General features: G+C 46.5%; 1 protein-coding gene and 1 long non-coding RNA gene across 4 annotated transcripts; one reads left to right on the top strand and one right to left on the bottom strand.

Moving 5' to 3' along the window:
- Positions 1 to 426: 426 nt before the first annotated feature.
- Positions 427 to 20,711, bottom strand: SLC16A5 (solute carrier family 16 member 5). Of its 2 annotated transcripts, none has more exons than XM_035104428.3 (5): positions 20,520 to 20,711; positions 17,057 to 17,313; positions 8,244 to 8,387; positions 6,088 to 6,945; positions 427 to 3,069 (listed from the first exon to the last, which is right to left on the bottom strand). In XM_035104428.3, exons 2-5 carry the CDS (start codon positions 17,274 to 17,276, stop codon positions 2,825 to 2,827), a joined length of 1,467 nt encoding a protein of 488 aa, XP_034960319.1. In that variant the 5' UTR covers positions 17,277 to 17,313; positions 20,520 to 20,711; the 3' UTR covers positions 427 to 2,824. The 2 variants fall into 2 exon arrangements, with proteins under 2 accessions (XP_034960319.1, XP_034960317.1); XM_035104426.3 differs by having other exon boundaries at positions 1,929 to 3,069; positions 17,057 to 17,353; positions 20,520 to 20,675.
- On the top strand, positions 19,860 to 22,891 carry LOC148686798 (uncharacterized). 2 transcript variants are annotated; one of them, XR_015948029.1, is made up of 3 exons: positions 19,860 to 20,384; positions 21,598 to 21,665; positions 22,597 to 22,891. It is a non-coding gene; the product is annotated as an uncharacterized LOC148686798 (long non-coding RNA). The 2 variants fall into 2 exon arrangements; XR_015948028.1 differs by lacking the exon at positions 19,860 to 20,384 and adding an exon at positions 20,616 to 20,752.
- The last annotated feature ends 4,242 nt before the right edge of the window (positions 22,892 to 27,133 follow it).

Raw genomic sequence — 27,133 nt, 5'->3', positions numbered from 1 at the left:
CACCTTGCTTCTTTGCCCTAAATCAGGCATCCCCAAACTTCAGCCCTCCAGATGTTTTGGACTACAATTCCCATCTTCCCCAACCACTGGTCCTGTTAGCTAGGGATCATGGGAGTTGTAGGCCCAAACATCTGGAGGGCCGCAGTTTGGGGATGCCTGCCCTAAATCATCAGAGGAAATGGAATACTGTCTGCTTTTTAAACTCCTCTAGTGGCTTTTATGCATGTCCAACTTCCGCATGATGCTGCTGGGCTGCAACTCCCATCACGCCTTGCCAGCGTGGTCAATGGTCAGGGATGATTGGGGCTGCAGTCCAAGAACATCTGGAGGTCTACAGATTCCCCACTTGTTGCAGATGCCATGGGAGTGGACTGGATTCAAAGCCCGTCTGAAGAGAAGCTCCTCTGTAAGGAGAAGAGTATTAACAGCTCTCGCTCATTTTACTGAAGCTTGTGCAGGAGAAATGGATTGCACCCCATGTTACTTAGCTGGAGAGAGGGAATACCCACTTGGCTTCCTTCTTTCAGTGCCCCATTGTAGTTCAGTCCTGCATGAACATTCCATTGGTTTGTTCCTGGTCATTTGAATATATTAATATAGACTTGTCAGGTTGGAACCCTACAACTGTACAACTTCTTGTTCATGCATATTCTTAAAGCTTTCTAGTTTTGAAAGTGCTGGAGTTCATCGATGACAAATCCCTGCCATTCCAAACCGTTTCTGGCTCACATCCTCCACAAAGCTTAAAGTTAGTGTTTAGAAAGAAATACCAGAATCGGAAGAACAATGCGAGCTGGGGAGCTGGAACCACGAAAAGCAACCAAGTATATCAGAATTAAAACACAGTTGTGTTCCAGGTCAAACACGGCTGTTTTAACAAGCCTAGGCCCAACGGCTCAAACACAGAAGATTTGGCAAAGTTAGCTGCAATTTCCCCAGCCAACTCAGTAAACATCCTGGTCGTTTTCAAGGCTTGTCTTAACACAAATTGACATGAAGCTATTGCTTTAAGAAGATTCTAGACTAGGGATCAGCAAACTTTTTCAGCAGGGGGCCGCTCCATTGTCCCTCAGACCTTGTGGGGGGCTGGATTATATTTTTTGGGGGAAAATGAACGAATTCCTATGCCCCGCAAATAACCGAGAGAGGCATTTTAAATAAAAGGACATATTCTGCTCATGTTAAAACATGCTTATTCCTGGACCATACACAGGCTGGATTTAGAAGACGATTGGGCCGGATCCGGCCCCCTGGCCTTAGTTTGCCTACGCATGTTCTAGACAGGAGTGCTATTTTCCTAACTATATCTCTCTGCATATCCTTAAAAAAAACACACGAGACCTTCAGCCCAAAGCAGAGACGGTCTTGATCTGACCTGCTGTTTTAGGCATGCAGTGAAGGGTAGCACTTGCCATTCTTCATGTTTCTTTACACCAACATACATCTGCACGCAGCTGGCGCTGTGGGTTAAACCACAAAGCCTAGGGCCTGCTGATCAGAAGGTCAGCGGTTCGAATCCCTGCGATGGGGTGAGCTCCCATTGCTCGGTCCCAGCTCCTGCCCACCTAGCAGTTTGAATGCACATCAAAGTGCAAGTAGATAAATAGGGACCGCTACAGCGGGAAGGTAAATGGTGGTTCCGTGTGCTGCTCTGGTTCGCCAGAAGCGGCTTTGTCATGCTGGCCACATGACCTGGAAGCTGTACGCCGGCTCCATTGGCCAATAACACGAGATGAGCACCACAACCCCAGAGTCGGTCACGACTGGACCTAATGGTCAGGGGTCCCTTTACCTTTACCTTTTACATCTGCATAGATGTCAGTTTCCCAACCTGTAACATATTACCCTCATTATAGATTATGCACCCATTCTGAGTTGGCTCTATAAGACACTGGAAGCCTTCAATGGTGAGGAATGCCCACTGGAGATAAAACTTAAAATGCCATTGTATTCCCATTTGTTGTTCCTTGTGGAGGTGGACAGAATAGGCAAAGGATTTCAATACACTATTGGCAAGAATATATAGGCACTTTGGAGCTTTCCTGTGACCTGCAGCTTCAAGATATGAGCATTTGTTACCCCCCCCTCAAAAAATAACCTCAAAATGCAGAAATGATTCACTTTGCTTAGTTGCACATACAACGCTACTCATCCCCAATCTGGCTGCTGTAAGGGAGATAAGTAATATGGTCAAACCATATTTGACTGCTCTGAGATTATGCAGCAGGAAAGAAAGCCTTCATGTCAACATTCAAGGAGTTCAGCAGTCAAACTCCCTAATGAATAACTTTTCTCTTGGACTAGGAGTGAATCAGCCAGTTGACTTTGCTCTGTTTAAGTGTGGCAAGTGGACATGTCCAGAAACAAGTCCCACATAACTATTATTTGCCCTTCTTTACAGGTTCTATTGTTGTTGTTTAGTCGTGTCCGGCTCTTCGTGACCCCATGGACCATAGCACGCCAGGCACTCCTGTCTTGCACAGGTTCTATTATCATTCATGTAACCCAGTGGGTGAAGAAATCCTTCCAGCTTGAAAAACTGGAATGCATAAAGAAAACCTGGTGATAAAAAGGATTAAGCTTCAAGTAATAATACAGATGTTGCCACAGGGTAATGTCTTTCTTTGGCCCCATGGCTTACATCGCGTATGTTTTGTTTAAAGTGCTCTTTAGATTTCTGGATAGCTTTGAGTTCATATCCTCTGTCCTGGATCCTTCATATGAGCCCAGCACAGCTGAGTAGGAGGTCACAGCAGACCTCCCCTTCTGTTTCCAGATGTTTTTCATTTGTGAGAAATCCATTGTCCCTCCAGCTCATCTGGACTCAGATGCTTGTTATATAGATGACCGCAGGAAGATCATTTCTGTTTGGCCTCTGTTCCGTTGGCACTTCTGTGTATTTTCCCCTGGAGGGGACCTCTGGGGATAGCAGCTTATGGGTCTCTTTCAATTTGTTCTTTGATTTCATGGTGCAGAAGCTAAGACCCATGAAGAGAGCAGACGTCACCATGAAGAAGGTGGAAGCATAGAAGACGTAACTATAGTGGCCCGTGATATCCACAAGAAGACCTGGAACAGGAAAAAGTTCAAATATCAATGGCAAGTGCAACCGTCAACTTTTTAATAGGATCCCATTCTCCTCCTAAATGCTCACAACCACCTACAGATGACCTCATCCAGAAGCAAATGCAGCTGCCTCTGGTCTCCCCACCCGAAAGGTATATCTACACTATAAAGATGACCCCAATATAACTGTCTTTGCTTCCGCACCTACCACAATATATATATATATATATATATGAATTGTGGTTTGGCGAATCTGCTGAGATCTGTTCCAAATCCTAATGCCCCATTCCCAGAAGAACTAGTTTCCAGGATCCCTAGGGCAAGGGAATGACTAGTTATAAATCTGCGATGAAGATAGAACTGTTTTTGGTCCTAGTAATTGCTCTTTGCCACCATGGTGTTGGTCACAACCAACCACTGCCTCATCACTTTCTCAAAGCCCAATAGGTGATTCTTTGTTTGCCTCTTTCCAAGAGACATTTGGAGGCTGGCAAGGAGAGAATGTGTTCTGTAAGTGCCTCCCCCCCCCCCAATTGTGGAAGGCTTTCTCCAGGGAGGCATGCCTGGCACAGTCTTTATCATCCTTTCAGTAAGACATTTGCATTCTCCTAGATATTTAGATGGCAGTAATGGTCAGGGTTTGGTTGTCTGCCGTTGTTCTTCATTCTTATGTGAGTGAGATGGTTATTTTATGTTGTTAGGTAAAAGGTAAAGGGACCCCTGACCATTAGGTCCAGTTGCAGACGACTCTGGGGTTGCGGCGCTCATCTCGCTTTACTGGCCAAGGGAGCCGGCGTACAGCTTCCGGCTCATGTGGCCAGCATGACTTAGCCCAGGGGTCCCCAAACTACGGCCCGGGGGCCGGATGCGGCCCAATTGGCCTGCCAATCCGGCCCGCGATGACCCTCGCCGCCCGCCGCCACCGCCCGCTCTTATGGCGCGCAGCGCGGCAGCGCTCTTCCGGGTCGGGAAAAAAGCGCCGAAAATCATTTGTGTGCATGCGTATGGGCCTCTCCCGACCCGGAAGAGGTCATTTCTGGTGCACTTCCGGGTCGGGGGAGGCCCATACGCATGCGCACAAAGGATTTTCGGCGCTTTTTCCACCAAGGAAGCGCGCCGCCACGCCAGTAAGCGCCCGTGCGCATGCGCATGAGCGCGCACTCCCCTGTCCGCCGGCCCGCCGCGCGATCGGCGCGGTGGGAACCGGCCCAAACGCTGGTAAGTCTGGGGACCCCTGACTTAGCCGCTTCTGGTGAACCAGAGCAGCGCACGGAAACACCGTTTACTTTCCCGCCGGAGTGGTACCTATTTATCTACTTGCACTTTTACATGCTTTTGAACTGCTAGGTTGGCAGGAGCAGGGACCAAACAACGGGAGCTCACCCAGTCGCGGGGATTCGAACCGCCGACCTTCTGATCGGTAAGCCCTAGACACTGTGGTTTAATCCACAGCGCCACCCGTGTTAAAGCCCTAAACAGCCTCAGCCCAGTATACCTGAAGGAGCATCTCCACCCCCATCGTTCTGCCCGGACACTGAGGTTCAGCTCCAAGGCCTTCTGGCGGTTCCCTCACTGCGAGAAGTGAGGTTACAGGAAACCAGGCAGAGGGCCTTCTCAGTAGTGGTGCCCGCCCTGTGGAATGCCATCCCATCAGATGTCAAGGAAATAAACAACTACAGTATCTGACTTTTAGAAGACATCTGAAAGCAGCCCGCTTTAGGGAAGTTTTAAATGTTTGATCTTTTATTGCTTTTTTAATGTTCTGTTGGGTATAAATAATAAAGAATAAATTGTTGTTTTTGTTGTTGTTGTTGCTGCTGCTGCAGTAATTATTATTATTATTATTATTATTATTATTATTACTACTACTACTACTACTACTACTACTACTACTATTACTACGAATTCTGCACCAGTAGCCCTTTTCAGGCATTCTGCTTAAACATAAAACTCATGAGCTGAGTGGGGAGGCAAGTGTGTTAAATTCTGCCTCCCTCCTACATCACCATCACATTCCACAAGTTGGAAGGTGAACTTCTGAAGCAGGGAGTCTCCTGTACTCATGGAGGCTCGTTGCATGTAATAGAAAATCCTGGGCGGTCAAGAAATTGGTTCCTTTCTTCCCATGGCCTTTGGTCTATTTTTGTAAAGCCTGGTAAAACTGCTGCATCATAGTTTGCTCATCAAAGAATTATCTCTATTTGACGTCATTTTAAAAAATGCATTGAATTTCACATGTTTGCTTGCTCCATAGAGCCTTGAAACTCTGGCTCTGGAAGGTCACCAGATAATCGAAAACAGCCATCTGGCTTCTCAAGCCCCATGGCACCAGGCAAGAATAGCCAGAGTGTCTGGTGGCTGATTCATACTATGAGCCAATTGTGTTTGATGTGTGTACCCAAACAGATGTTGCAGTGAATAACACACAAATTGTAAGAATAGGAGAAACACTCTAGGCAACAACCGGGGGTGGTGGTGGTGGAAATATCCATAGGGGGTCTTTTGTACTAGGGTAGAACTGGCCTGAATTTTTTCAGCTCTTCCTCAAGGGCATTAAAATACAAAGGTAAACATGTAGGGTTGAATCCAAACTTCCCAAGAGCTGAGTTCTGCTCACAGAAAGAGCACTCCCAGCACCCACCTACAGAAAAGTGGGATGTGTATGTGTGTGGTTTTTGCTGATTCTTTGCGCAACTTTCCAAAATCTAGAGCATTCTTCCCAAACTTCCAGATATTTTGGATCACAACAGCCATCATTCCTTGCAATTAGCCATGCTGGTTGGCAGGGCTGATGGGAGTTTGAGTCCAAAACAACTGAAGCATACCAGGTTGGGGAAAGGCTGATCTAGAGAAGGGGTAGCCAACATGGAGTCTAAAGCAACCACTGTGCCCCAGTGCTTGCCATTTCAAGGCTGTAGTAGTAGTTTCACCTGCGGGGAAGTCTATGACCCCTTCCAAATTCTGCTGAAGTTCTTGTACTTGCGGAATCCATCAATGCCTCAGGCCCTGCCCACGTCTTACCTGCAAGAGGAGGTCCAATGAGAATGGTGACACTCTCCAAGATGGTGAAGAGACCCAAGGCACTGGAGAACCTGTCCATCTCAACCACATCCATTAACACCTGGAAGAGAAGGGCACCGATGACACTCATTGAGACACTGTAGACCAAGCAGTAGAAGACAAGGACGCTGTAGTCAGCTGAGACTGCACAGATGAGGTTGCTCAGGCCGTTGAGGAGGACAGCCAGGCTAAAGAGGTAGATCCTCCGGCCAGTGAAGACGTTGAGGCCTGAGAGCAGGCCCGCCATGGGACGCATGAATATGTTGATGAACCCAATGATGGAGATGAGCAGGGCTGCCTTGCGCTCTGGCACTCCATTGAAGATGGCGTAAGGCACCAGGTAGATGAGGGGCAGCACGAAACCCATCACCATCCAAGACACGCCAATGGTGTAGATCTGGTAGCCTTTGTTATTGCAGAAGATGTCAAAAGCTAGGTACTTCTGTAGGGTCTGGAAGCAAGCGGCACACCTGGGCCGAGGCAGCTCCTTTTCATGATGCACACTGTTTCCATTAGACAAATGGGCCCATTCAGGTGGCTGTTCAGGGGAGGGCTTCGATGATGGGGCAGGTAGCTGGACTGGCACCACCGGCCTCATCACAGCCCCACAAACGCAGCAGTTGAGCAGCACCCCGCCAAAGATGAGGAAAGTGTTTCTCCAGCCCATCTCGTCAAGCATGTACTGGGAGAACAGTGGCCAGAGCGTGAGGCCAATGGAGACACCTGTGGAGGCCAGAGCGTTGGCCAGGGCTCGACGGCGTATGAAATAGTAGCCAAGCACAGTGACTCCAGCCTGGAAGCTGAAACATGATCCCAAGCCTTTAAAGAAAGAAGAGATTCAAGAATGTGAATTTGGAATGCTGGAATTTTAGATATACAGTGTATTGTGTGTTTATCAAGCACTTTTAAGGTGTTCAGCATTACATGCCTTAGTTCAGTGGCCCTCTAAGGCCAGGGCAACCAGTCTAAAGAGGATGGAGGTAGAACATGCTTCCTGCCCCAGTTTTCAGACCACATGAGATCTTTATTCAAGAGCAGCTATATTTTACAGCACCTCAAGGGTTGTACATAATCAAAACTATAACAACCCTAGTAATGTATATGGCCAAGAACTCTCCTATTTATGAATGTACTTAAAGGTTAGCAAAAAAAAAAAAAGGGTATTTGCACTTTTCTATGCTTGGACAAAAACAGAAAAGAGAAAACGCAAGACTAGACAAAAATCATATGAAAAATGAGGTATTATATTTCGAAATATGATACCATTATTTTGAATCTACAGTGGAACCTTGGTTTTGGAGCCTCTCGGAAGCCGAATAATTCGAAACCCGAATGCCAAAAACCCAGAAGTAATTACTTCCGTTTTCAGACGCACCTCGGAAGTTGAACGACTTTGCAGCCAAGCCATTGATCCTCAGTTTTTGAACGTTTCGGAAGTTGAACGGTCTTCCAGAACGGGTTACGTTCGAAAACCAAGGTTCCACCTTATATTGAAAAGTACTATTAAATGGTATGATAAACCAAACCATCCTCAAGGACAGTTCATTGAGCAGAGCTGTGTTGAAATCCAATTACAAATATGATGGGCTTATGAGAAAAAAATATGTACAACAGACACTAATTGCTCCACCAGGAGATGTCTGAATATGAAAGAGGGGAGGGAATTTTTGACTATTCCCTGTCCTTCAAGCAACGCCCACCTCCCCAAAATAAATCTGTTGTGGAGGGTCCCCCAAATGGCAAGAATCGCCTCTCCTTCTCTTCCGTGAATGTATACCTCCACTGGCACACTGCACTCCTTCCCCAATCCTGTTGTTATGGTGCTACCCAGGGCTAAGCCATGGTTTGGCTCACGTTACATATAAATCTTTTGTTCCAGACAAAATATGGACTATAAACAAGGTTACAGTCTCTACTGAGAGAGGCAAACCACAAGCCCAGTTGGAACATAACATTAAGCCAAGCCATGGTTTAGCTCTTGGTAGCAGGAATCCAGCAGCCCCCATCTCCTGTCTGGGAACCCGCACATTTGCTCATTCGTGCTAAGCCACGGCTTGGCTGAGTGCTGCATGTGAACGAAGCTCCTGCATGCCAACCCACTTGGAGACTCTACTCACCTGTGATGAATCCTGCTGTTATGTAAAGGTGGCTAATGGACTTGGAGAAAGCACTGGCAACCATGCCCACCCCGCTGAGGAGGCCTCCAAGCATCACAGTTGTCCTGCAGCCAAATCGTTCCACCAAAATGCTGCAAAGAGGCCCTGAAAAAGCAAACCTCCGTGTCAGTCAGAGCAGGAGGAGCACTGTCAAAATACTATGCTGTGGGCCCCGCCAAGGAATAGCAGTCGTCACCCACATAACCCAAGGCTATGTTATGCGAAAACACAAATGTAAAGGGCAAGAAGATACTCCTGCAATACTGTCTGAACTTTCTGCTCAGAGCATCAACATTAATGTTCCAAAACAAATATTGCTGGTAAGTTCATGCAGTAGACCTAGTCCAAAGTGGGGAAAACGTTGGAGGCTGGGGCAGAGAAGATAACGTGGACAGTGATCTGTGTACAAACCACTCAGAATAAAAGCAAATGTCAAGGGGGGGCAGATAGCAGCACTTACAGTGTGGGCAAGACAGGACATGTGAAGGCAGCCTCCATGTGGTGAACAATGCGCTGGGTTTCAGTGTGGGAGATGCAGGAAGGGATGAATCCATATTTCTGTAAACTAATACGGCCTTTCAGGAGGGAGCTGGGGAGCAATCTGAATAAGCATGATTTGTTTGGCAAGATCTAAACCAGGGGGTTCCCCAACTAAGGCCCAGGGGCCGGATGTGGCCCAATCGTCTTCTAAATCCAGTCTGCAGAAAGTCCGGGAATCAGCATGTTTTACATGAGTAGAAGGTGTCCTTTTATTTAAAATGCATCCCTGCGTTATTTGTGGGGCATAGGAATTCGTTCATATATTTTTTCTGAAATAAAGTCCGCCCCCCCCCACAAGGTCTGAGGGACAGTGGATCGGCCCCCTGCTGAAAAAGTTTGCTGACCCCTGATCTAAACAAACGCAAGCAAAATATGCTCCTCAGCGAAAGAGAGGAAGACTGTGGTCTGGGAACTGCCTTACATATACAGTATAATGATGGCAACTGGGCTACCAACTACCTGGGTACATATTCAGTAGCATATTTAAGATACCATAGCTTTTTTTTGGTTCAACAGGTGTCTTTCTGGTAATAGGAATCTCCCCCCCCCCCCCCCGGGGCAGGACTTTATTTCCTCAGCAAGTTCTGAGGTAAACAGGAGAAGAACAGGAAGTGGTGTTTGCCCTTTACGTGACTTTTTCAGTGGCTTAAATTACTGTTTAAAGGCGACCTTCCCCTGTGTTTTGTGTTTTTGTGTGTGAAGGAGATGTCTTTTTCAGAGGAAATAAATCCCAACCCCAATCAAATCCTGTCAAAAGCCCAACATATTCCCACCCACCCCCAACATTTATTGGAAAGCTTTCTCTCATCACTTTGATTTCTTGCCAAAGGCAATTTTCTGAAGCCAAGAGGCTTCATTTGCAGTTGGCTATGACATTTTTTTTGGGGGGGGGGTTCAAATGAGCCCCTCTTACAATGCAGGTCCTCACAGACTAGCAGAGGTGTGGTCTGTGCATACATCACCAGCAGGAGCTTTTCCCCTCAGCTTGTGAGGGGGTGTTTGCCTGAATACTCCTATCAAGACTCCTTGGGCAACCTCAGTTTCACAGATTGAGGCCCCTTGGTTGAATATATAGCCTAGCATATATGAGGTTGTAGGTTTTATCTCTGCTTTAAGATCTCTAGGTTTTTAAGGGGCACAAGGGCATGGCATTCTTTGGTCTCAGGCCACCAACTTCTGACTTGAAAAATTATAGTGCCTGAATGCTATGACCAAGTCTTAAGAGCGTGGAGTCAGTGAGCTTTGAAACCCCTTTTTTTCTTCCTCATGTGGGAGGAAGTAGGACGTCGAAGCATGGAAAAAATGGTAGAGTCCCTTCAAAGTTTTTTAAAAAATTGTTTCACAGATGTATTCTGCAACATAGTGGAGCAGCAATAAAACTGCTTGCACATTTGCAAAGTTAAGCAGGGTCCGGAACCTTTTCAAATTGGATGGGGTACCACATGTTGAGATTCCTGCATTGCACTACCTAGATGATTCTTGGAGTCCCTTCCAACTCTATGATTCTATGAATCATGTCATTGACACAATAATTGTGTACTGGAGGCGGACTTATATTGGGCCACCCACAAATAATTTCGCTTTACTAGTTGCTCTGCAATGCTTCCTCAGAGATCCAAAGATGCCACATTATTGCTGCCTACATTATTGCACTACAGTGCAATGAGAGAGGGACAAAAACTAACAACAACAACAGGAACATTTGTGATATGAAAAGTTAGAAGATTTCAGCAGGAAGCTACAGGACACGCACTGGTTGGAAATGAAGCAGTATGCCCACCCCAAAAACTTTTGCAAGTGCAAACAGCATTGAATGTGAGATCATGTATAACCACCCCAGTACCATCAAATGAGCAAATCATCATTTAGGGTTGTTAAGAGCCGACAGAGCTCCTGTATCTTTAACAGCAGGTTGTTGTGCAGCTATTAAAGGAGCATAAAATCCGCTAGACAGAAGACGACAAACTTAAAGGCCCCAGAAAAGATCTCAGACTTGTTGCCATTCATTTATAGTGCTAAGTTAGATGGACCGTTACCCCAACTCCTCATAAAGAGGCATTTTAACATTAATTCTTACCTAATATCTGGAATAAGGGCGAGTCAAAAGCTGGTGCAAAGCCTAACGTTTAAGGTTAGCCTACAGCCTGGCTGCTCCTGAGCTTTTAATAGAGGTCTGATCTGGAGAAACAACCAGATGACGGGTGCCTTCAGGCCGTCAGTATTTTGCAGGAGGGATTCAGGCAACTACCGGAGCTTGAAATATGTGGAATTAAAGTGCACATAGCTATCAATGGCCACTAGCCATCAATGGCCACTAGCCATTGATCCAGTGTCTGGCTGGCAACCCAGCCGGATGGGCGGGGTATAAATAATAAAATTATTATTATTATTATTTAATTAATTATTAATTAATTAATTATTGATTAGTCGTGATGACTATGCTCTGCCTCTATGGCTGGAAGTAGAAATGCTTCTGACTACCAGGTGCAGGAAACTGCAGCAGGGGAAAGCACTTGGGTCCTGCTTCCGGGCTTCCCATTGCCATCTGGTTGGCCACTGTGAGAACAGGATGCTAGACTAGATGGGCCACTGGCCACATCCAGCACAGTCTTCTTATGTTCTTATGCTCTCTAGGGCAGCCTTTGCCAACCTGATGCCCTTTCAGATGCTTTGGACTACAAGTCCCATCAGCCCCAGCTAACAAAACAAAACAAAACAAAACTGGACTTTTTGCAGGTTGGAAAGCACAGCAAGAAAAGTACAGGATGAACTAATGACTAACACAAATCAGAATAAATGTCCCCGTTATCATCTAAGCACCGCACATCAAATCAGAACAAATGCTCAATAAAATACCAGATATAATCTCACTTTTGTGTGGGCAACCCAGGGCAAATGCTCAATAAATAGGTTGCCCTTTGTTTTTCATGAAACACAGCTAGCCATGCTTGCTTGCCTGCCAGATCCCTCCCTGTTAAAGGTTCAGGAGCTGGTTCTGCTCAGACCTAGCAATGCTGTACGGACTTGAATTCTTACACCAGTGAGTAGTTTCTTCCTCGTGAGGCTGTCTGCTCATCTGCGGGGCCCTGGTTGGAACAGATCGAGCACCAGCCTGCTTCTTCCTGTGTGGCCTTGGGATTTCCTAACTGCTCACGTTTCCCAGGACTGGTGAGCATGAAGGGGAAGGTTCAACCCCAGGTGTCACCTGCCTCCTTTTCCCTAGTCCCACGCTGTTTACAGAGTGAGCACAGGGCAGAAACACCCACAGACAAAAATGAATAAAAATTAGTCAGCACAAAGGAAGGGTGGATGTCCTGGAGATGGGCGGATTGGTTTCACCCTTGCACACAGATAGCTTGAACTGAAACTTTTTTTTAAAGGGCAGATTTATAGAATAACAAAACTACAGTACTTAGTTTATTGGGAGGTTAGGCTAAGAGACTAACACTGACCCCAAAGTCACCTAGACTTTGGGGTCAGTGTTATCGTACATCAGATAATAAGTGTTGGAAATGCAAAGAGAAAGAAGGAATTTTTTTCCCACATGTGGTGGATGTGCCCCAAAGTAAAAGACTTCTGGGAAAGGATTTATAATGAAATGGAAAAAGTGTTAAAAGAGACACTTTTATTAAAAAAAAACCAGAAGCCTTTTTGCTTGGAATAATAGTGGAAGAAATCCCCAAAAAGGACATTACATTCTTTCTGGATGCCACAACAGCAGCAAGATTATTAATTGCCAAGAACTTGAAGACAGAAGAAATACCAACTATAGATGAATGGCAAATGAAGATGATGGACTTTAGGGCTTGCCGAACTTACTGGGAGACTCCATGACCAGAAAGAAGAGAAGGTGGAAGAAGATTGGAAGAAATTTAAAGTATATTTGAAAAAATATTGTAATATTGTAATATTTAGAAATCTTGAAATTCTTAAGGAAGTTGATATAGGCTATCGGAGTAGAAATAGGTGTTATATGTTGTATTTTAATTTAAGTTTAAGATTTATGATGAGTAAGTTTTTAATATAGTTAAGATTTTGATATAGATATATTCTGAATTTTCAGAAACTGTTAAAGATGATTAGAAATGGAATTCAGATGGGGGGACTCGGGGAAGTCACCTAACGATGTTAAGAAAAAGTAGAAATTAGTAAGAATTTTGTTTGTTGTTTTCTTTGTATTTTTGTTTCTTTGTTCTTATAAAATGAATAAATTTTATATATATATATATATATATATATATATATATATATATATATGTCACCTAGAGAGTGTCATGGCTAAGAGCAGGATCTGAACCCTGCTCTTTCTGACCCTGAGGAGGGAAGGTACCTAAGGCATTGAGTTTAGCTTTCTTGTCTACATGGAGGCGCAGGCTGGACTGGGGTTTTGTTTGTTTTCCTGCCAGGGTTTAAGAGTTTAAGACCTTAGAAATTTCAGCACATTGAACAGCTTCTGGGTGTTGGGAAACGACACCCTGCTTGTTAAATGTACAGGAGCTAACAAAGATGTTGGCAACCCTAGACAGACCTCAGGGCATACATGGTCACCCGCTGATTTGTAAATAACTCTTTAAAGGCACAGGACCAAGCCAGTCTCTTTTTCTGGCTCATTGCCATCCCCAGATTAACACAGGATCCAGGTATACACTTCTTTTTCTTATGTGAGACGTCAAACTTTTACCCAGTTTCTAGGTTAACTGAATGGGGTATAGGGCTGCCAACATTTTCTCTGGGCAGGGCTTTGTGTTTTCAACTGCCAGGTGTTAAAGGCACAGCAGCCTTGCCAGAAAAAAAGTTGGCAATCCTACTCACACTGCTGTTTGAAGAAATCTGGGTGTTTTCCCTTAGCTCAGCTCAACATGATCCTATTACATGATTAATCACTGTGACTGCTTAAATCTCCCTTCCACCTTATCTCTAGTTTATGTAAACCTCCTAGTCATGTGGACTGTGAGGGTACATATATAGAACAGACTAAATTTACGCCGAGTGCTGCAGCTACAGAGCAATGTGGCAGGCAGTGCCAGGTCAATGTGACTGGGTAGCCTAAGAGCTCAAATCCTTCGAGGGCTTTTTCTCCCTGGATAAAGTTGCTTTGATTGCAGCAGAAATTATTGATGATGATGATGATGATGATGATGATGATTTAATTTGTACCCTGCCCATCTGACTGGGTTGCCCCAGCCACTCTGGGCAGCTTCCAACATATATAAAAGCATAATAAAACATTAAACATTTTTTTAAAAAAGAAAATCATTCCCTATACAGGGCTGTATTCAGAGGTCTTCTAATCTAAAGGTTATATAGTTTTTTTATCTCCTTGACATCTGATGGGAGGGCATTCCACAGGGTGGGCACCACTACCGAGAAGGCCTTTTGCCTGGTTCCCTGTAACTTCACTTCTCAAACTGAGAGAATTGCCAGAAGGCCCTCGGAGCTGGATCTCAGTGTCCTGGCTGAACGAAAGGGGGTGGAGATGCTCCTTCAGGTATACAGAGCCGAGGCCATCCAGGGCTTTAAAGGTCAGCACCAACACTTTGAATTGTGCCCGGAAATGTACTGGGAGCCAATGTAGGTCTTTCAAGACCGGAGATATATGGTCCCGGCGGCCGCTTCCAGTCACCAGTCTGGCAGCCACATTCTGGATTAGTTGCAGTTTCCGAGTCACCTTAAAAGATATCCCCACGTAGAGCACATTGCAGTAGTCCAAGTGGGAGATATCCAGAGCATGTAGCACTCTATCATGACAGTGCGCAGGCAGATAGGATCTCAGCTGGCACACCAGATGCAGGTGTTTAGGAAGGGGGGGTGCAGGCTGCCCCGGCTGTCACCCTTGAGGGGGTTGACAAAATGGCACACCACGGGGGTCGGCACTTACCGTGGGGCCTGGCCTGCAGTGTGCCCGAGCAACGGCAGCATGGGGCTTGCATCCGCCAGGCGGACTCCGTGGGCAGCTCTCTGCAGTGCCCCCGTGCGAGGATCGCCACAGCGCCCCCGTGCGGTGCCCCATGGGTGGATCGCTCCGCCCTCCACCACTCCAGGTGCCAGAGTAGCTAGCTACGCCCCTGACCAGATGGAGCAGGTAGACAGCTGCCCTGGACACAGAATTAACCTTCACGGACAGCTTTTAGTCCAAAAGGACTCCCAGGCTGTGCACCTGGTCCTTCAGGGGCACAGTTACTCCATTCAGAACCAGGGAGCACCTCATACCTACCTACTCCCTGTCTCCCAGAAACAATACTTTTGTCTTGTCTGGGTGCAACCCCATCCCATTAGCCACTGGCGGAGGAAGAGGAATGCGGGGGGAGCACACCGCCCACGTCGGCGCGATCCTGGTGGGGTGCCATTGCAGTTGTTTCCCCACCCGCACTGGATGCTGGGTGTGCCACGCCCCCAGGGCAGCGTGCCATGCACCCGGGACGAGCACCAGCCCCACCCCAGCCTGCTCTCAGTCCCCCTGGTGCCAGAGCATGAAGCTCTGCCACTGCCATTAGCTGCCATGCATCCTCCCACTGCCTCCTGACACTCACACAGGCCATTCACCACCTTAATCTTTTATTTCTCTGTGCAAGGCCTGGCTCTAGGTGTAGTCCCAGTGGCGCGGGGCGCCAGGGAAGCCATGCTGCGCGCTGCGAGGGCACCAGAGCAATCTCCGTGCCTCAGCGCCAGGGCGCCCAACCTGCTTGAGATGGCCCTGCTCTGGGCTATATAACTTCATTGCTTGTTTATGGTCTCCGTCCTTTGCTTGAGGTGCAAAATACATACGGTAGTAGCTAAAGGCACAGATTAATACCTAACCTGAGGAAACAGTAAGCTAATGGCATGTTCAAGACATGCTGTTGCATTTATTAGGAGTCTGTTGTATAGAGACAGATAGATACAGTGGAACCTCGGTTTATGAACACCTCAGTTTACGAATTTTCGGTTTACGAACGCCGCGGACCCATCTGGAACGGATTAATTCACTTTTCATTACTTTCAATGGGAAAGTTCGCTTCAGTTTATGAACGCTTCAGTTTATGAACAGACTTCCGGAACCAATTACACCCATGCTTCGGGTTAAGTATGCTTCAGATTTAGTACTCCACGGACCCGTCTGGAACAGATTAATCCACTTTCCATTACTTTCAATGGGAAAGTTCGCTTCAGTTTATGAACGCTTCAGTTTATGAACAGACTTCCGGAACCAATTGTGTTCATAAACCGAGGTACCACTGTACTTTATTGTCATTGTACATAGTACAACGAAATTGAATGCCATCCCATAATAACAAAACAAAAACACAATTACAGCCACACACACACATACATACACACCCATCACAGAGGTGTCAATAAAACCAGGTAAGCACAGGATATCCTGTAATTTCGTTTCCCTTTTTCCATGGAGTCTCTAGAAGCTGTGGCCACTCAAGAAAGCTGAACGTTGATCCGTCGTGCGGATTTGAACCGCTGACCTTCCGACCAGCAAGCCCAAGAGGCTCAGTGGTTTAGACAACAGCGCCACCCGCTCCCCTACCAGTTGCTGGGAATCACAAGTGGGGAGAGTGCTGTTGCACTCAAGAACTATCTGTAGGCTTCCCAAAGGGATCTAGCTGGCCATTGTGGGAACAGGATGCTGGACTAGATGGGAGATTGGCCTAATCCCACGGGGCTCTTATGTCTCCAGGTTGTATTCGGCAACAGACAAGTCTGTACAGATCAGGAAGCTAAAAGCAGTTGAGCAACACCTTATAGATGGGTTTCATTGATTGAGGGCTTTCCGTGAGTTGTACTTTGGGCTGTGTTAGAAGCTGAGATATGAAAGCTAGGAGCTGAATGGCACCTTAAACCTAGATTATGGGTGCAACAACAGAATGGCTAGGCGCGCTTTTTTTTAATAACAAGAATACAAAGCTGAAAATGAATGAACTGCAGCTAAAATATTATGTTCGTTTTTTACATGGTCTAGTCTAGTCCCTCCCCTGCCCAGCCCCCTAATATTCTTAAGAGGGTCTCTTCTCCAGTCTTCAGAGAGTAGCTGGAAGTAGGGAGGCAGAAAAAGGTCCTCCTTTCCTTCCTCTCTGCAGCTTTAATCTGAAATCTTAGGTGCAGTACTGCACCCAGAGCTCAGAATCTGCTCGCGCACATGAAATTCCCTGTCGCAAAATGCGGCTGGAACAATGGGAGTTTCGAACACTGACTTTGGGTGCCTTTTGCGAAGGATGTTCATATAAGTAAAAGCAAACACTCACCCCCTGCATGGAGCACAGCTGTCATGATGGAAGGAAACCACGATGTCTGGCTGTTGCTAGCCTGGAAATCATGCTGCAGGTCCTTGAAGAAGACTCCGGTGCACGAAGGGAAGCCCAACGTTAGGCCTTGAACAATCACGGTGGCTACTAAGACCACCCACGCCCAGCCTCGGTCCTGGTCTTTGGAGATCCTAGCGGTTGCCTCTTCTTCTTTGGACATTTTCCTTTGGATGTTATTATTTTTTTCCTGAGCAAGCCTTGTTAGAGGAAAATGCACAAATGAGATTGATGCAGCAGCTGCAAAGAAGACATAAAAGAAGAGTTGCTGAAAAACAGAAGAATTTTTTGTGCTTCTCTAGGGAGCTTCTCAGTTCTGTTCACAAGCTTCTGCTGTCACCAGCCTGCCTGAGAAAGGTCCGTCATCTCCTTTTATTTCACAAGATTATGAATGCTTCCAGGTATAACGTTAGACACACCTCCAGTGAGGAAAGAGCTAGCTGGCATTACTCAGCACCTTGCCCGTTTTCCCTTTCACCTGCTTTCGGTCAGTGGAACCCCCTTGCTGCCTTTATCTAATGTCATAAAACTCTTGTGTCAAGAGAAGAAGGCTCTGCCCGTAAATACCAATCCCAGTGTAAAGTCTATACAGTTCTGCTAAGAATTAAGTTGTAATGACTGCTCTTGCACAGGCTCCTGTCCGAGTTGCCCTATTTGTCCCAGGATAGAACAGAAAGTTCCTTTCACTTTTAAACGGCGAGTAAGGCCCCATTCGGCTGCACACTCTAGGGACATGTTCACATGTTACATCTGCATTGATTTTTATATTTCCTTTGACTCTAATGTAATATTTACATTGGCTGCAAATTACACCTGCTCTACAAAATGCATTTATTCTCCCATCCAGCCTACATAAAAACACAAGAGATCCCTTTCCCCAAAAAAAGTTGTTTTAAGCATTAGGTGTGAAACCACTTTAATGAGAGTCCTTTCCCAGAACTGGGTTCCACAGCAAAGAAAAGACTTGGGCAACTCAGGTGTAGCTCCAGGGCTCCAGGGAGCTTCCATATGACCTGTTTATTGAGAATTCATCCCATTTATTCCTACCCATCCCAGTGCATTCCCCCCCCCCATCACAAAAATGTCCAGTCTTTTTGAGAAGGGGATTTGTTGCACAAGTTTGTTCCAATCAACGGCAATCACGTAACCTGCATTTGCCGTATGTGAGTGAATCACCGTCCCCCAACCCCAAATAGTGGCAACTTGGAAGTGCCCTCCAAAATAAATAAATAAAAGAGACCTTTGTTTCCTTTGGAATGCCCCAGTCAGTTATGCAGGAGTGGAGATGGGGAAACAGCTTGTGCAATATTTGTTCCATCAGATAAAATATGGGGTGCCCTCGTTACTCTGAGCTACTAACGGTCAGCAGAAGCAGGTACAAAGGAACATGGGTGTTATCTAGGTGACCTCTAGCAGGGTCAGGACTGGCCTGGTCCAGTTGAAAAATGCATGGTTGGCCCACTATTCTACTGCCACACCTGACCAGGTATTTTGCTGGCGGAGAGTCGGAGGAAGAAGTTGGGGCGCATGCCTCCAAGCTGCCAGGCAATTGCAAGGTGCCTTCTTCTGTATGTTCCTCTCCCCTGAGTCCCATAAACTAGCCAGTGTAGACTAGTAGTCTCCCAGGTATTTAGGGGATCATGTGTTACCAACAGCCTGTTTTCCAACCCTCAAATTTTCACCAGAAGTAATGGTAGTTAATGCCATGCAAATGATTCAAAAGCAGGAAGGTGGTCACCCTCTATGGATTCTGCAGCCTGAAATGCCCATTTCATGTTGCTGCATAGTAACGCTGGTGCTGAATGCAGAACATTGTGACCTCCTTGGTGCTATGCTACAGCAAGTTCCCAAGGCAGGAGTTATGAAGGTTCTTATTTCTCAGCTATGGTGCTGAAAACTGATTGGACAACACACACTCACACCTGTTTTGTTGTTTAGTCGTTTAGTTGTGTCCAACTCTTTATGACCCCATGGACCAGAGCATGCCAGACACAGTACCAAGAGATAATTTTGTGCCCACTAACTGGCTCCTCTAGTGTGACCTGCAAGTCACACAAGCTAGAAGTTTCAGAGTGGGAGCAAGGCAATCCATTTCACCATCACAGCCACACTTGCTGGTTTACTGACCCTTTATGGGTGCTCCAGATATTAAAATACCATACTCTATTTGCAAGTTACATTTTATTTATACTTAATTTTTAAATACTATGGGGCCAGGTACTTGTGTACACACGTACACACACACACACACACACACACACACACACACACACACACCTGTGTGAGATGTAGCTCAATACATGCAACTATTTTTCACAGAACACAGATCATCCTGGCTGGAGTTGGTCAGATAAGGGGTGACAATGGTATATTTAGACTCTTCCTGCTTCATAGCTATATACTGTAGTTCTTGCCCCTAGTACTTAACATTTGCTTGGAAATGTTCATAGTTGTACAGTTCTTGCCACCAGCATTTAAATGTTTAGAGAAAAGTGTTCAAAGTGCTGGTGCTTGTAAAAGGATCCCCTAGTAAAAGTCTTGGTGATCTGTAAAGAAAGCCCACTGCTCTTATCTCAATATTGCAGGTGAGAGAATTGAGACCTAGTGATTTTGAGGCTGAGACAAAATTTGAGCCCAAGTTCACTGCTCTGGCTCTCCGCCGGTACACAACACAGCATCTCTGGAGTCATGAGCTGCAACAGCTGCCTCTTTAAAAACATCAACAGCGATACCAAACGGGAACTCCAGAACTTGTTGCTCAAACCAATCCATGTGGTTCTATGGAGCCAGTTTCAGGGCTGCCTCCCTAACTCTCTATACGGAATCAGAAAAATGGCCCTCCAGACAAGCGTCCGATTTTCAGTTTAGATTTCTGCAAAGGGGTATTAGAAAGGGGTGGGTTTGCTTCGACCCCCCGCACTGTTTTAAGCAGCGGCAATTTCGAAACAGAGCTCCCTTCCAAGGGCTCGCCCGAGAGAGAACCCTGCAACGCCTCGGGGATCCCGAGAAAGCTTACGCCTTACGGCAACTCTCAGCTTTGGTGTCGACCGAGAATGAGAAAGGGATTGTTCCGGTTTCGGACCAGGTGCCCCCAGGGTCGGAGGGGAGGGGGCGTCGTCGTTCCTTTCTCTCCCGAAAACAGGAAATCAAGACCAGGCACCCTTCGATCCAGTGTCCTTCAATCACGAAGGGGAACCTTTCTGCGCTTTAGGCGCGGGGATACCCCCATCCCTTGCTTCCCCCCAGGGATCCCCCTCTGGCGTCAGTTAGGGTGAGTGAAGAATCCCCATAAGGAAGTGCAGAGCAGTGGCTGGGATCTTAAGAACTCTCTCTCTCTCCCCCCCGCCACCCCCGCGGTCTGGCAGTGATCTTGATCGGGTTCCCCAGCCGATCGCCGCCTGCTCACCTGCTCACGCCGCTGCTTCCTCCCTTCCGAGGGGGGCGACCCCGTGTGGCCCCTTCCTCTTCGCTCTCCACCCCGCTCCACTTCCTCCAAGGGCCGGCCGAGCTCTCGACTCCGGTTCGCTTTCGGTTGCTTATGGAAGAGGAGGAGGAGGAGGAGACTTGGAAGCCGGAGAGCCGAGAGCGTCGCGCGCTGCCGGAGGAGCCCGGGGCGGGCTGAGGTCAAAGGGGGCCGAGGTCAGGTTCCTGTTCCATAGGGTGGCGAGGAGAGGAGCCTATTGTTGTTTTTGCTTAATTTGATTGGGATCGTGGGATCTGAGCGGGCTGCCTTGGTCCTCCCCCCCCCGCATGCCTTATAGATCTGTTTCCAAGAGTTGTTTACAAGGTCCTAGATCTCATGGAGGTGGCAAGCCTGTATCTGTGTGTCGCTTCAGGCTGCAGGTGGGGGATTTGTACGTGCTTATCTCACCCTTCCTCCTTGGTAAAGGCGGTTCTCGTCTCCCTTGTTTTACCCTCGTTTCTCCTACAGCCCTGCGATGTAGGTGAGCCCAGAGAGAGGGGGGGAAACTGGCCCAAGGTCACCCCACTGAACTGCATAACTGAGCAGGGGGAAGCCCAGTGCTGCTATAACACCATAGGAGCCAAACCTTAGGGGTAGGGTGGCCAGACTCAATAGAGGACAGGACTTCTGTGACTTTAATTGCCCTGCTCTCTTTTGAGTCTGGAAACCTTAAAGAGAAACCAGCAGACCCTTTGTTTAATTTCCAAGCAAAGGGTCCTTTCAGCATCCCCCTCCCCCAATAAAATATTTTAGGGGCCCCCTAAAGTTAAGGGGAATTCCCACTCAAATGGGGTGTGGGGGTGTGTGCCATGTCATGTGATGGATTATGTGGGCGGGGCTTACTGTCGTCTCCCCCCCCCTCAATATTTTATTCAAGTCCACACCCCTGTATAGCACACTGTCTGATGGAACTGGTACTCCGCACCAAACAAAATGTCCCTGCACATAGAAAACTAGCATGTCAGGATTCTGACCTTGCCTCCCACCCCCTCCCGGCATCACACGTTTTCTATTCTTGCAGGGAAACAACCCTCGCTTTGCAGCCCAGACACACATTTCCCAGCTCAGGAAGAAATATGTAGTTCATAGGTAAGTTAATGCAGGGGCGAAACTAGGCTTTATTTCACCCGGGTCAAAGGCCCAGTTTGGCAGAAAAAGAAAAACCCACATGCAGTTGTGTACACACAGAGAGAGACTGGGAATCTCAATGGCACCCCAGGGCAAAACAAACAAACAAACAAACAAACAAACAAACAAACAAACAAACAAAAACCTGGCTAGCCCCCCCTTAGCTACCGCACTGGTTAATGTATTCCCCCCCCCGGCTTGTAATAGACACACACACACACGAAGCTACCTCATATCATACATAAAAGAAGGTAATAAATTACGATTCAGAATTAAACCCAAGTTTGCTTAGGGCTGCTTGAAATGACAGCTCTATAAAGCCTGTCTCCCCTGGGGAAGGGTAAGGGTATCAGTGGCTACCAGCCTTTGGCCCCCACAATAAAATATTTGAGGGTGCCAGGCCCCCACAAAGTTGATGGGCATTCCCATTCAAATGGGGTGTGTGAGGCTGTGTCATGTGATATGAGGGGCAAGACTTAACATGGGACTTACCTACAATATTTTACTAAACGGGTCACTGGCTCTCCTTATGTTCTAATGCAGTCATTTGCCAATTATCAGAGCTAAGAGGTATGTCAGTATCAGGAAATTCAACCCCCCCCCCAAAAGTAATAATCAGGTATTTTGGAGTAAAGGAAAATATGACCTCTTCTTTGTGGGTATAAACTATATTGCCTGTCCTTGACTAATACTCACGTGTAAGCTGGTCCTCCTACAGGATTCGTTAGGGTATATTTTATTGTGACTCTTTTGAAAGCTCAAGGGTGTTGGTTACTACACTTCAGAGCAATATACGGTAGATTAAATAACATTCTAAACAAAGACCAATAAAAGACAATATTGTTGTTGTTGTTGTTGTTTTAAACAACCCCTGTTCTGTTCTTCTTTCCAGCTCCTTGCTTTCCCAGAAAGGAACATCTGGAAAACTGGCAACTTCACAAGGGGAGGAAGTTGTTGTACCTTTATGTTTTCCTTACTAGTAAATATTTAGGTTCCCTTGCACAGGCCTCAGGGATAGAGAGTTGAGTGGATAAATTGCAGAAATATTTACATGCACTGAAAATTTGAGTTTCTTGGGGCAAATGAAGTAAACTGGAAATGACTCATGTGTGACTGTGTCTCAGCTGTCTAGATTTAAATGTCACCCTCTGAACCTTTGGAACCCTTTAATAAAAGGCCTGAAGAGGCTGCGGCTCATGTCAGTGCTATTCAAATCTGCCGTACTGAATAATAGACTCATAGTAGAGTTGCAAGGGACACCCAGAGTCGTCTCGGGTGGACCGGAGGCAAATACATGCACCAGAGCAAGTGAGGGATAGGCCATTGCTGCTGAGCATGCCCAAAGGGCAGAGTGAGCAGGCTCTGGAAGGGCTTTTCAGTGCTCTGCTGTGGATGCACCTTGTGGTGTTGCTTGGCAAGGGGAAGAGCTGAAGAAGGGCGGCCATAGAAGACAGCAGGCTAATGTCGCTCATGGAAGGAGCGGGTGGCCAGTAGGAAATGCTGCTCTGTGATCAGAGGTCAACTGTGGGCTGGATGAGGGCAACAATGGCAGGCACTCTTAGGAATAAGAGCCTCCAGTCCACTTGTAATCGGCATTCTTCTGGTCACCTTGCAAAGCCATTCCCCAAACCTGCAGGTCACTTATGGTCGGCACCCAAATGAAGATGCCAGCATTGGGAAAGAGCAGCATGCCTCTGAGAATGTGCAGAGTGCCCACCCTCCGCGCCCTGTGCCCCCTGCTTGCAGCTGAGCAGTACCAACAACACGGTTCAAGAAGGATACTGACAAGCTGGAACGTGTCCAGAGGAGGGCAACCAAAATGGTCAAAGGCCTGGAAACAATGCCTTATGAGGAACGGCTTAGGGAGCTGGGTATGTTTAGCCTGGAGAAGAGAAGGTTAAGGGGTGATATGATAGCCATGTTCAAATATATAAAAGGATGTCATATAGAAGAGGGTGAAAGGTTGTTTTCTGCTGCTCCAGAGAAGCGGACACGGAGCAATGGATTCAAGCTACAAGAAAGAAGATTCCACCTAAACATTAGGAAGAATTTCCTGACAGTAAGAGCTGTTCGACAGTGGAATTTGCTGCCAAGGAGTGTGGTGGAGTCTTTTTCTTTGGAGGTCTTTAAGCGGAATTTTGACAGTCATCTGTCAGGAATGCTTTGATGGTGTTTCCTGCTTGGCAGGGGGTTGGACTGGATGGCCCTTGTGGTCTCTTCCAACTCTATGATTCTATGATTCTAACTTTTTCTCTAGGGGAGAAAAAGCACTGGAAAAGACTATGTAACTGAGCCATTGAAACACTTGGGGGAGTGTCAAATTTAATTGTTGCAAAGCTACTCCTAACTTTCAATGATATGTACAGTGTTTTGGATTTAGAAAAGGTGTGTGTTTTGGTTAAAACAATCACTAAAGGTAAAGGGACCCCTGACCATTAGGTCCAGTCATAACCGACTCTGGGGTTGCGGCGCTCATCTCGCGTTATTGGCCAAGGGAGCTAGTGTACAGCTTCCGGGTCATGTGGCCAGCATGACTAAGCCGCTTCTGGCGAACCAGAGCAGCACACGGAAACGCCGTTTACCTTCCCACTGTAGCAGTACCTATTTATCTACTTGCACTTTGAGGTGCTTTTGCACTGCTAGGTTGGCAGGAGCTTGGACTGAGCAACAGAAGCTCACCCCATCGCGGGGATTCAAACTGCCGACCTTCTGACTGGCAAGCCCTAGGCACTGTGGTTTAACCATATCACCAAGGGATATGGTAAATTATGTTGACAGAGTACCAGATAAGACTTTACATGGCCACAGGCAAAATATTTTGGAAGATAGTGTCTCTTGTTGAGCAGGAGAGCCCATGCTTTTCAGACAAAGTTAAGATGATTTCAGGAAAGTCAGCTGAAACAAAATTTCCCATATTGGTTAGGGAGGACCTAAATCACATGCCAAGCCTTACTTAAAACAACAACAAAACAACAACAACAACAAAAACCCAAAGATTTATTATGAGCAATGGCTTTTGCTTATCTGCTGGAGCTGTGCAGGATTCAAGTTTTCTTGAAGATGAAAATTGAGATTTCCACATCCCCAAACATGAATCTAGAAATAACATGAGGAAGGCTTGTTTAGGTTATATGCAGCCATTCTAATGTCTCCATTGTGTACATTGTGTGCTGCATACTGATCTCAGGGGTCTCTCACAGGGGTAAAATGCTAATAGTAGAGTTTTCTGCTGTGAAGCGCTCAGGAGCCCAGGGCAAGAGGGAACTCCAAAACCTCATTCTGCATTGCTGCTTGGAAAACAGCCAGAGAAAGTGCGCACCCATCAAATGTGAACGCAGGACGAAGTGAACAAATGTCTTTTTCTGAGCACCAGAAGACTACACCCTTGAAAACAAGGCTGTGAACCTGAGGGTTGCTTTGTAGCGCTGTGAGTGCCTTGGGAGTGAGTGTCTTTAGATGCAGCCATGGAGACACTGGGATGCAGCCAAGGGCTGTCATCCGAGGTAAATTGCTGGCAACTGCTGCCAGCAAGGGATAATTAACAATCAAAAGATCTTAAACTGTAACTTGAAAGAGCCTGTCAGGTGGTTGTAATGACTTGTTAAGTTAATCCACCTACTCAAGGGACCGGCTGGACACCCGGTCCCCAAGAGTTCGAAAGACACCTGCGCCTCTTCAGAACAATGCTTTGCAGGGGATTATTCTGCAGAAGCACAGGCAGGCCTTTCAAGAGAGTCACAGACTCGGAGGGGGGGGGCGGATTGGGTGTCTGCAAATAATCATACTGCAGTTCATGAGAATGAGATCATGTGTGAATGTAGCTGTGAAACAATTAACTCAGTTTTTTTTTAAGCTGCAGTGGGTAGAGAGAAGCTGGAAATGAAGCAAGCGATATTGTCTGGCTTTGGTGCAGTGATCATGAATAAGATAAGATAGCTAAGATATCTTTATTGTTATTGTCCCCTTGCGGGAGCAACGAGGTTACTCAGTTGCTACATCCACTCAGATAAAGCATTCCGCATAATCCAAAATTACAAAACCTAATTAAAAACAGTAAATATAATACAACTAACAAGTAAAATAAGATGACTTCAAAGTCCAGGCTTTCCATTTAAGGCCAAAATCGCTCTAGAGAAGAAACTGTTCCTGAGACGGCTCGTTCTTGCCTGCATAGTTCTATATCTCCGTCCCAATGGCAGGAGCTGAAACAAATGGTGACCAGGGTGCGTTGGATCTCTTGATATATCTAGTGCTTTTCTATGGCACCTGGTGGTGTAGATTTGTTCTAAGGTGGTGAGTGAGCAGCCAATAATGCTCTCTGCTGTTTTAATAATTCTACACAGCCCTGCTCTGTCCTGGGAAGTACAGCTTCCGTACCACACACATAAACCGCACGTGAGCACGCTCTGTATGGCACAGTGATAGAAGGCAAGCAGCAGCTTTTGTGGAAGATGGTTTTTCCTTAAAATTCTCCTTTCCCAGTGATTTTTGACATGTTGGATTGAACTTGTGAGCATTTCAATGGTGTCTCAGTTGTGACACTGCACCCTGGTTTTATTTTATCTTTCAAAACGGAGGTTGAATCTAAGACATGGTGGGGGGATCAACTCTCAAGGCAAATTGTTTTGCTTTCCGCTCTGCCTATGATGGCTTGCTCCTGAATGCATAGCATTCACACAGAGGATCCTGGAATGTCTGTGGCCCATGAAAGCGCAAACAGTGCTGCCTTTGAGTTGGGTCCAACGGATACGTTTCAGATGCTAGCCCCTCCCAGTGAAATTTCCTATGCCGTTGCACATTAACTGGGGTTTCCCCTCTGTAAACATGCTGCTCGGCTGAAAGGGAAAGATGCTTCTGGAGATGTGCGGAATTGCTTTTCCTTGGCTATGAAGCAACTCCACAGCAAGTGCCATGTAAAGAGGCTTTGGGGACAGCGTATTGAGGGAAAGGAATAGTAGGAGAGGCATTCTGTTTCATTTCAGACTGAGGACTTGAGCAGGTATGCAAATAAACACAGCAAGCGCCTGCCATAGAAACACCATGGGTTAAAAATTTAAAAGAGGCAGAAAGAAGAGAAAGAAAAAGTAGGAAAGAACCAGTAACATAGCCGGCTTCCCTCCTTGCTCCAAATGATTGTCTGCGGCAATCCTTTTCTCTTACTGAAAAACACATTTTGGTGTATCATTTGCTTTATAAAAAAATTCCTTCAGTAGCACCTTAAAGACCAACTAAGTTTTTATTTTGGTATGAGCTTTTGTGTGCATGCACACTTCTTCAGATACACTTGAAACAGAAGTAACCAGACCCTTATGTATATACAGAGGGTAGTTCATCCCAGGTAGCTCCAAAGACATAGGATTCTTATCTCATTATGCATGATCAAGCTTTCTTTAGCGCCTCAGCCCTTGCTCCCCCCCCCCGCAGGACCA

Source organism: Zootoca vivipara, chromosome 2 (genome assembly GCF_965207765.1).
Source record: "Zootoca vivipara chromosome 2, rZooViv2.hap1.1, whole genome shotgun sequence".
NCBI classification, from domain to species: domain Eukaryota; kingdom Metazoa; phylum Chordata; class Lepidosauria; order Squamata; family Lacertidae; genus Zootoca; species Zootoca vivipara.
The sequence above is the reverse complement of the archived record's forward strand: the minus strand, read 5'-3'. Positions and strand labels throughout refer to the sequence as shown.

Coding starts and splice junctions, on each gene's coding strand:
- SLC16A5 (XM_035104428.3), bottom strand. CDS start 17,276: ATGTCCAAAGAAGAAGAGGCAACCGCTAGGATCTCCAAAGACCAGGAC. Junction 6,946..8,243: donor AACAGCAGGATTCATCACAG/GTGAGTAGAGTC, acceptor CTTTCTTTAAAG/GCTTGGGATCATGTTTCAGC. Junction 3,070..6,087: donor CATTGGACCTCCTCTTGCAG/GTAAGACGTGGG, acceptor TTCCTGTTCCAG/GTCTTCTTGTGGATATCACG.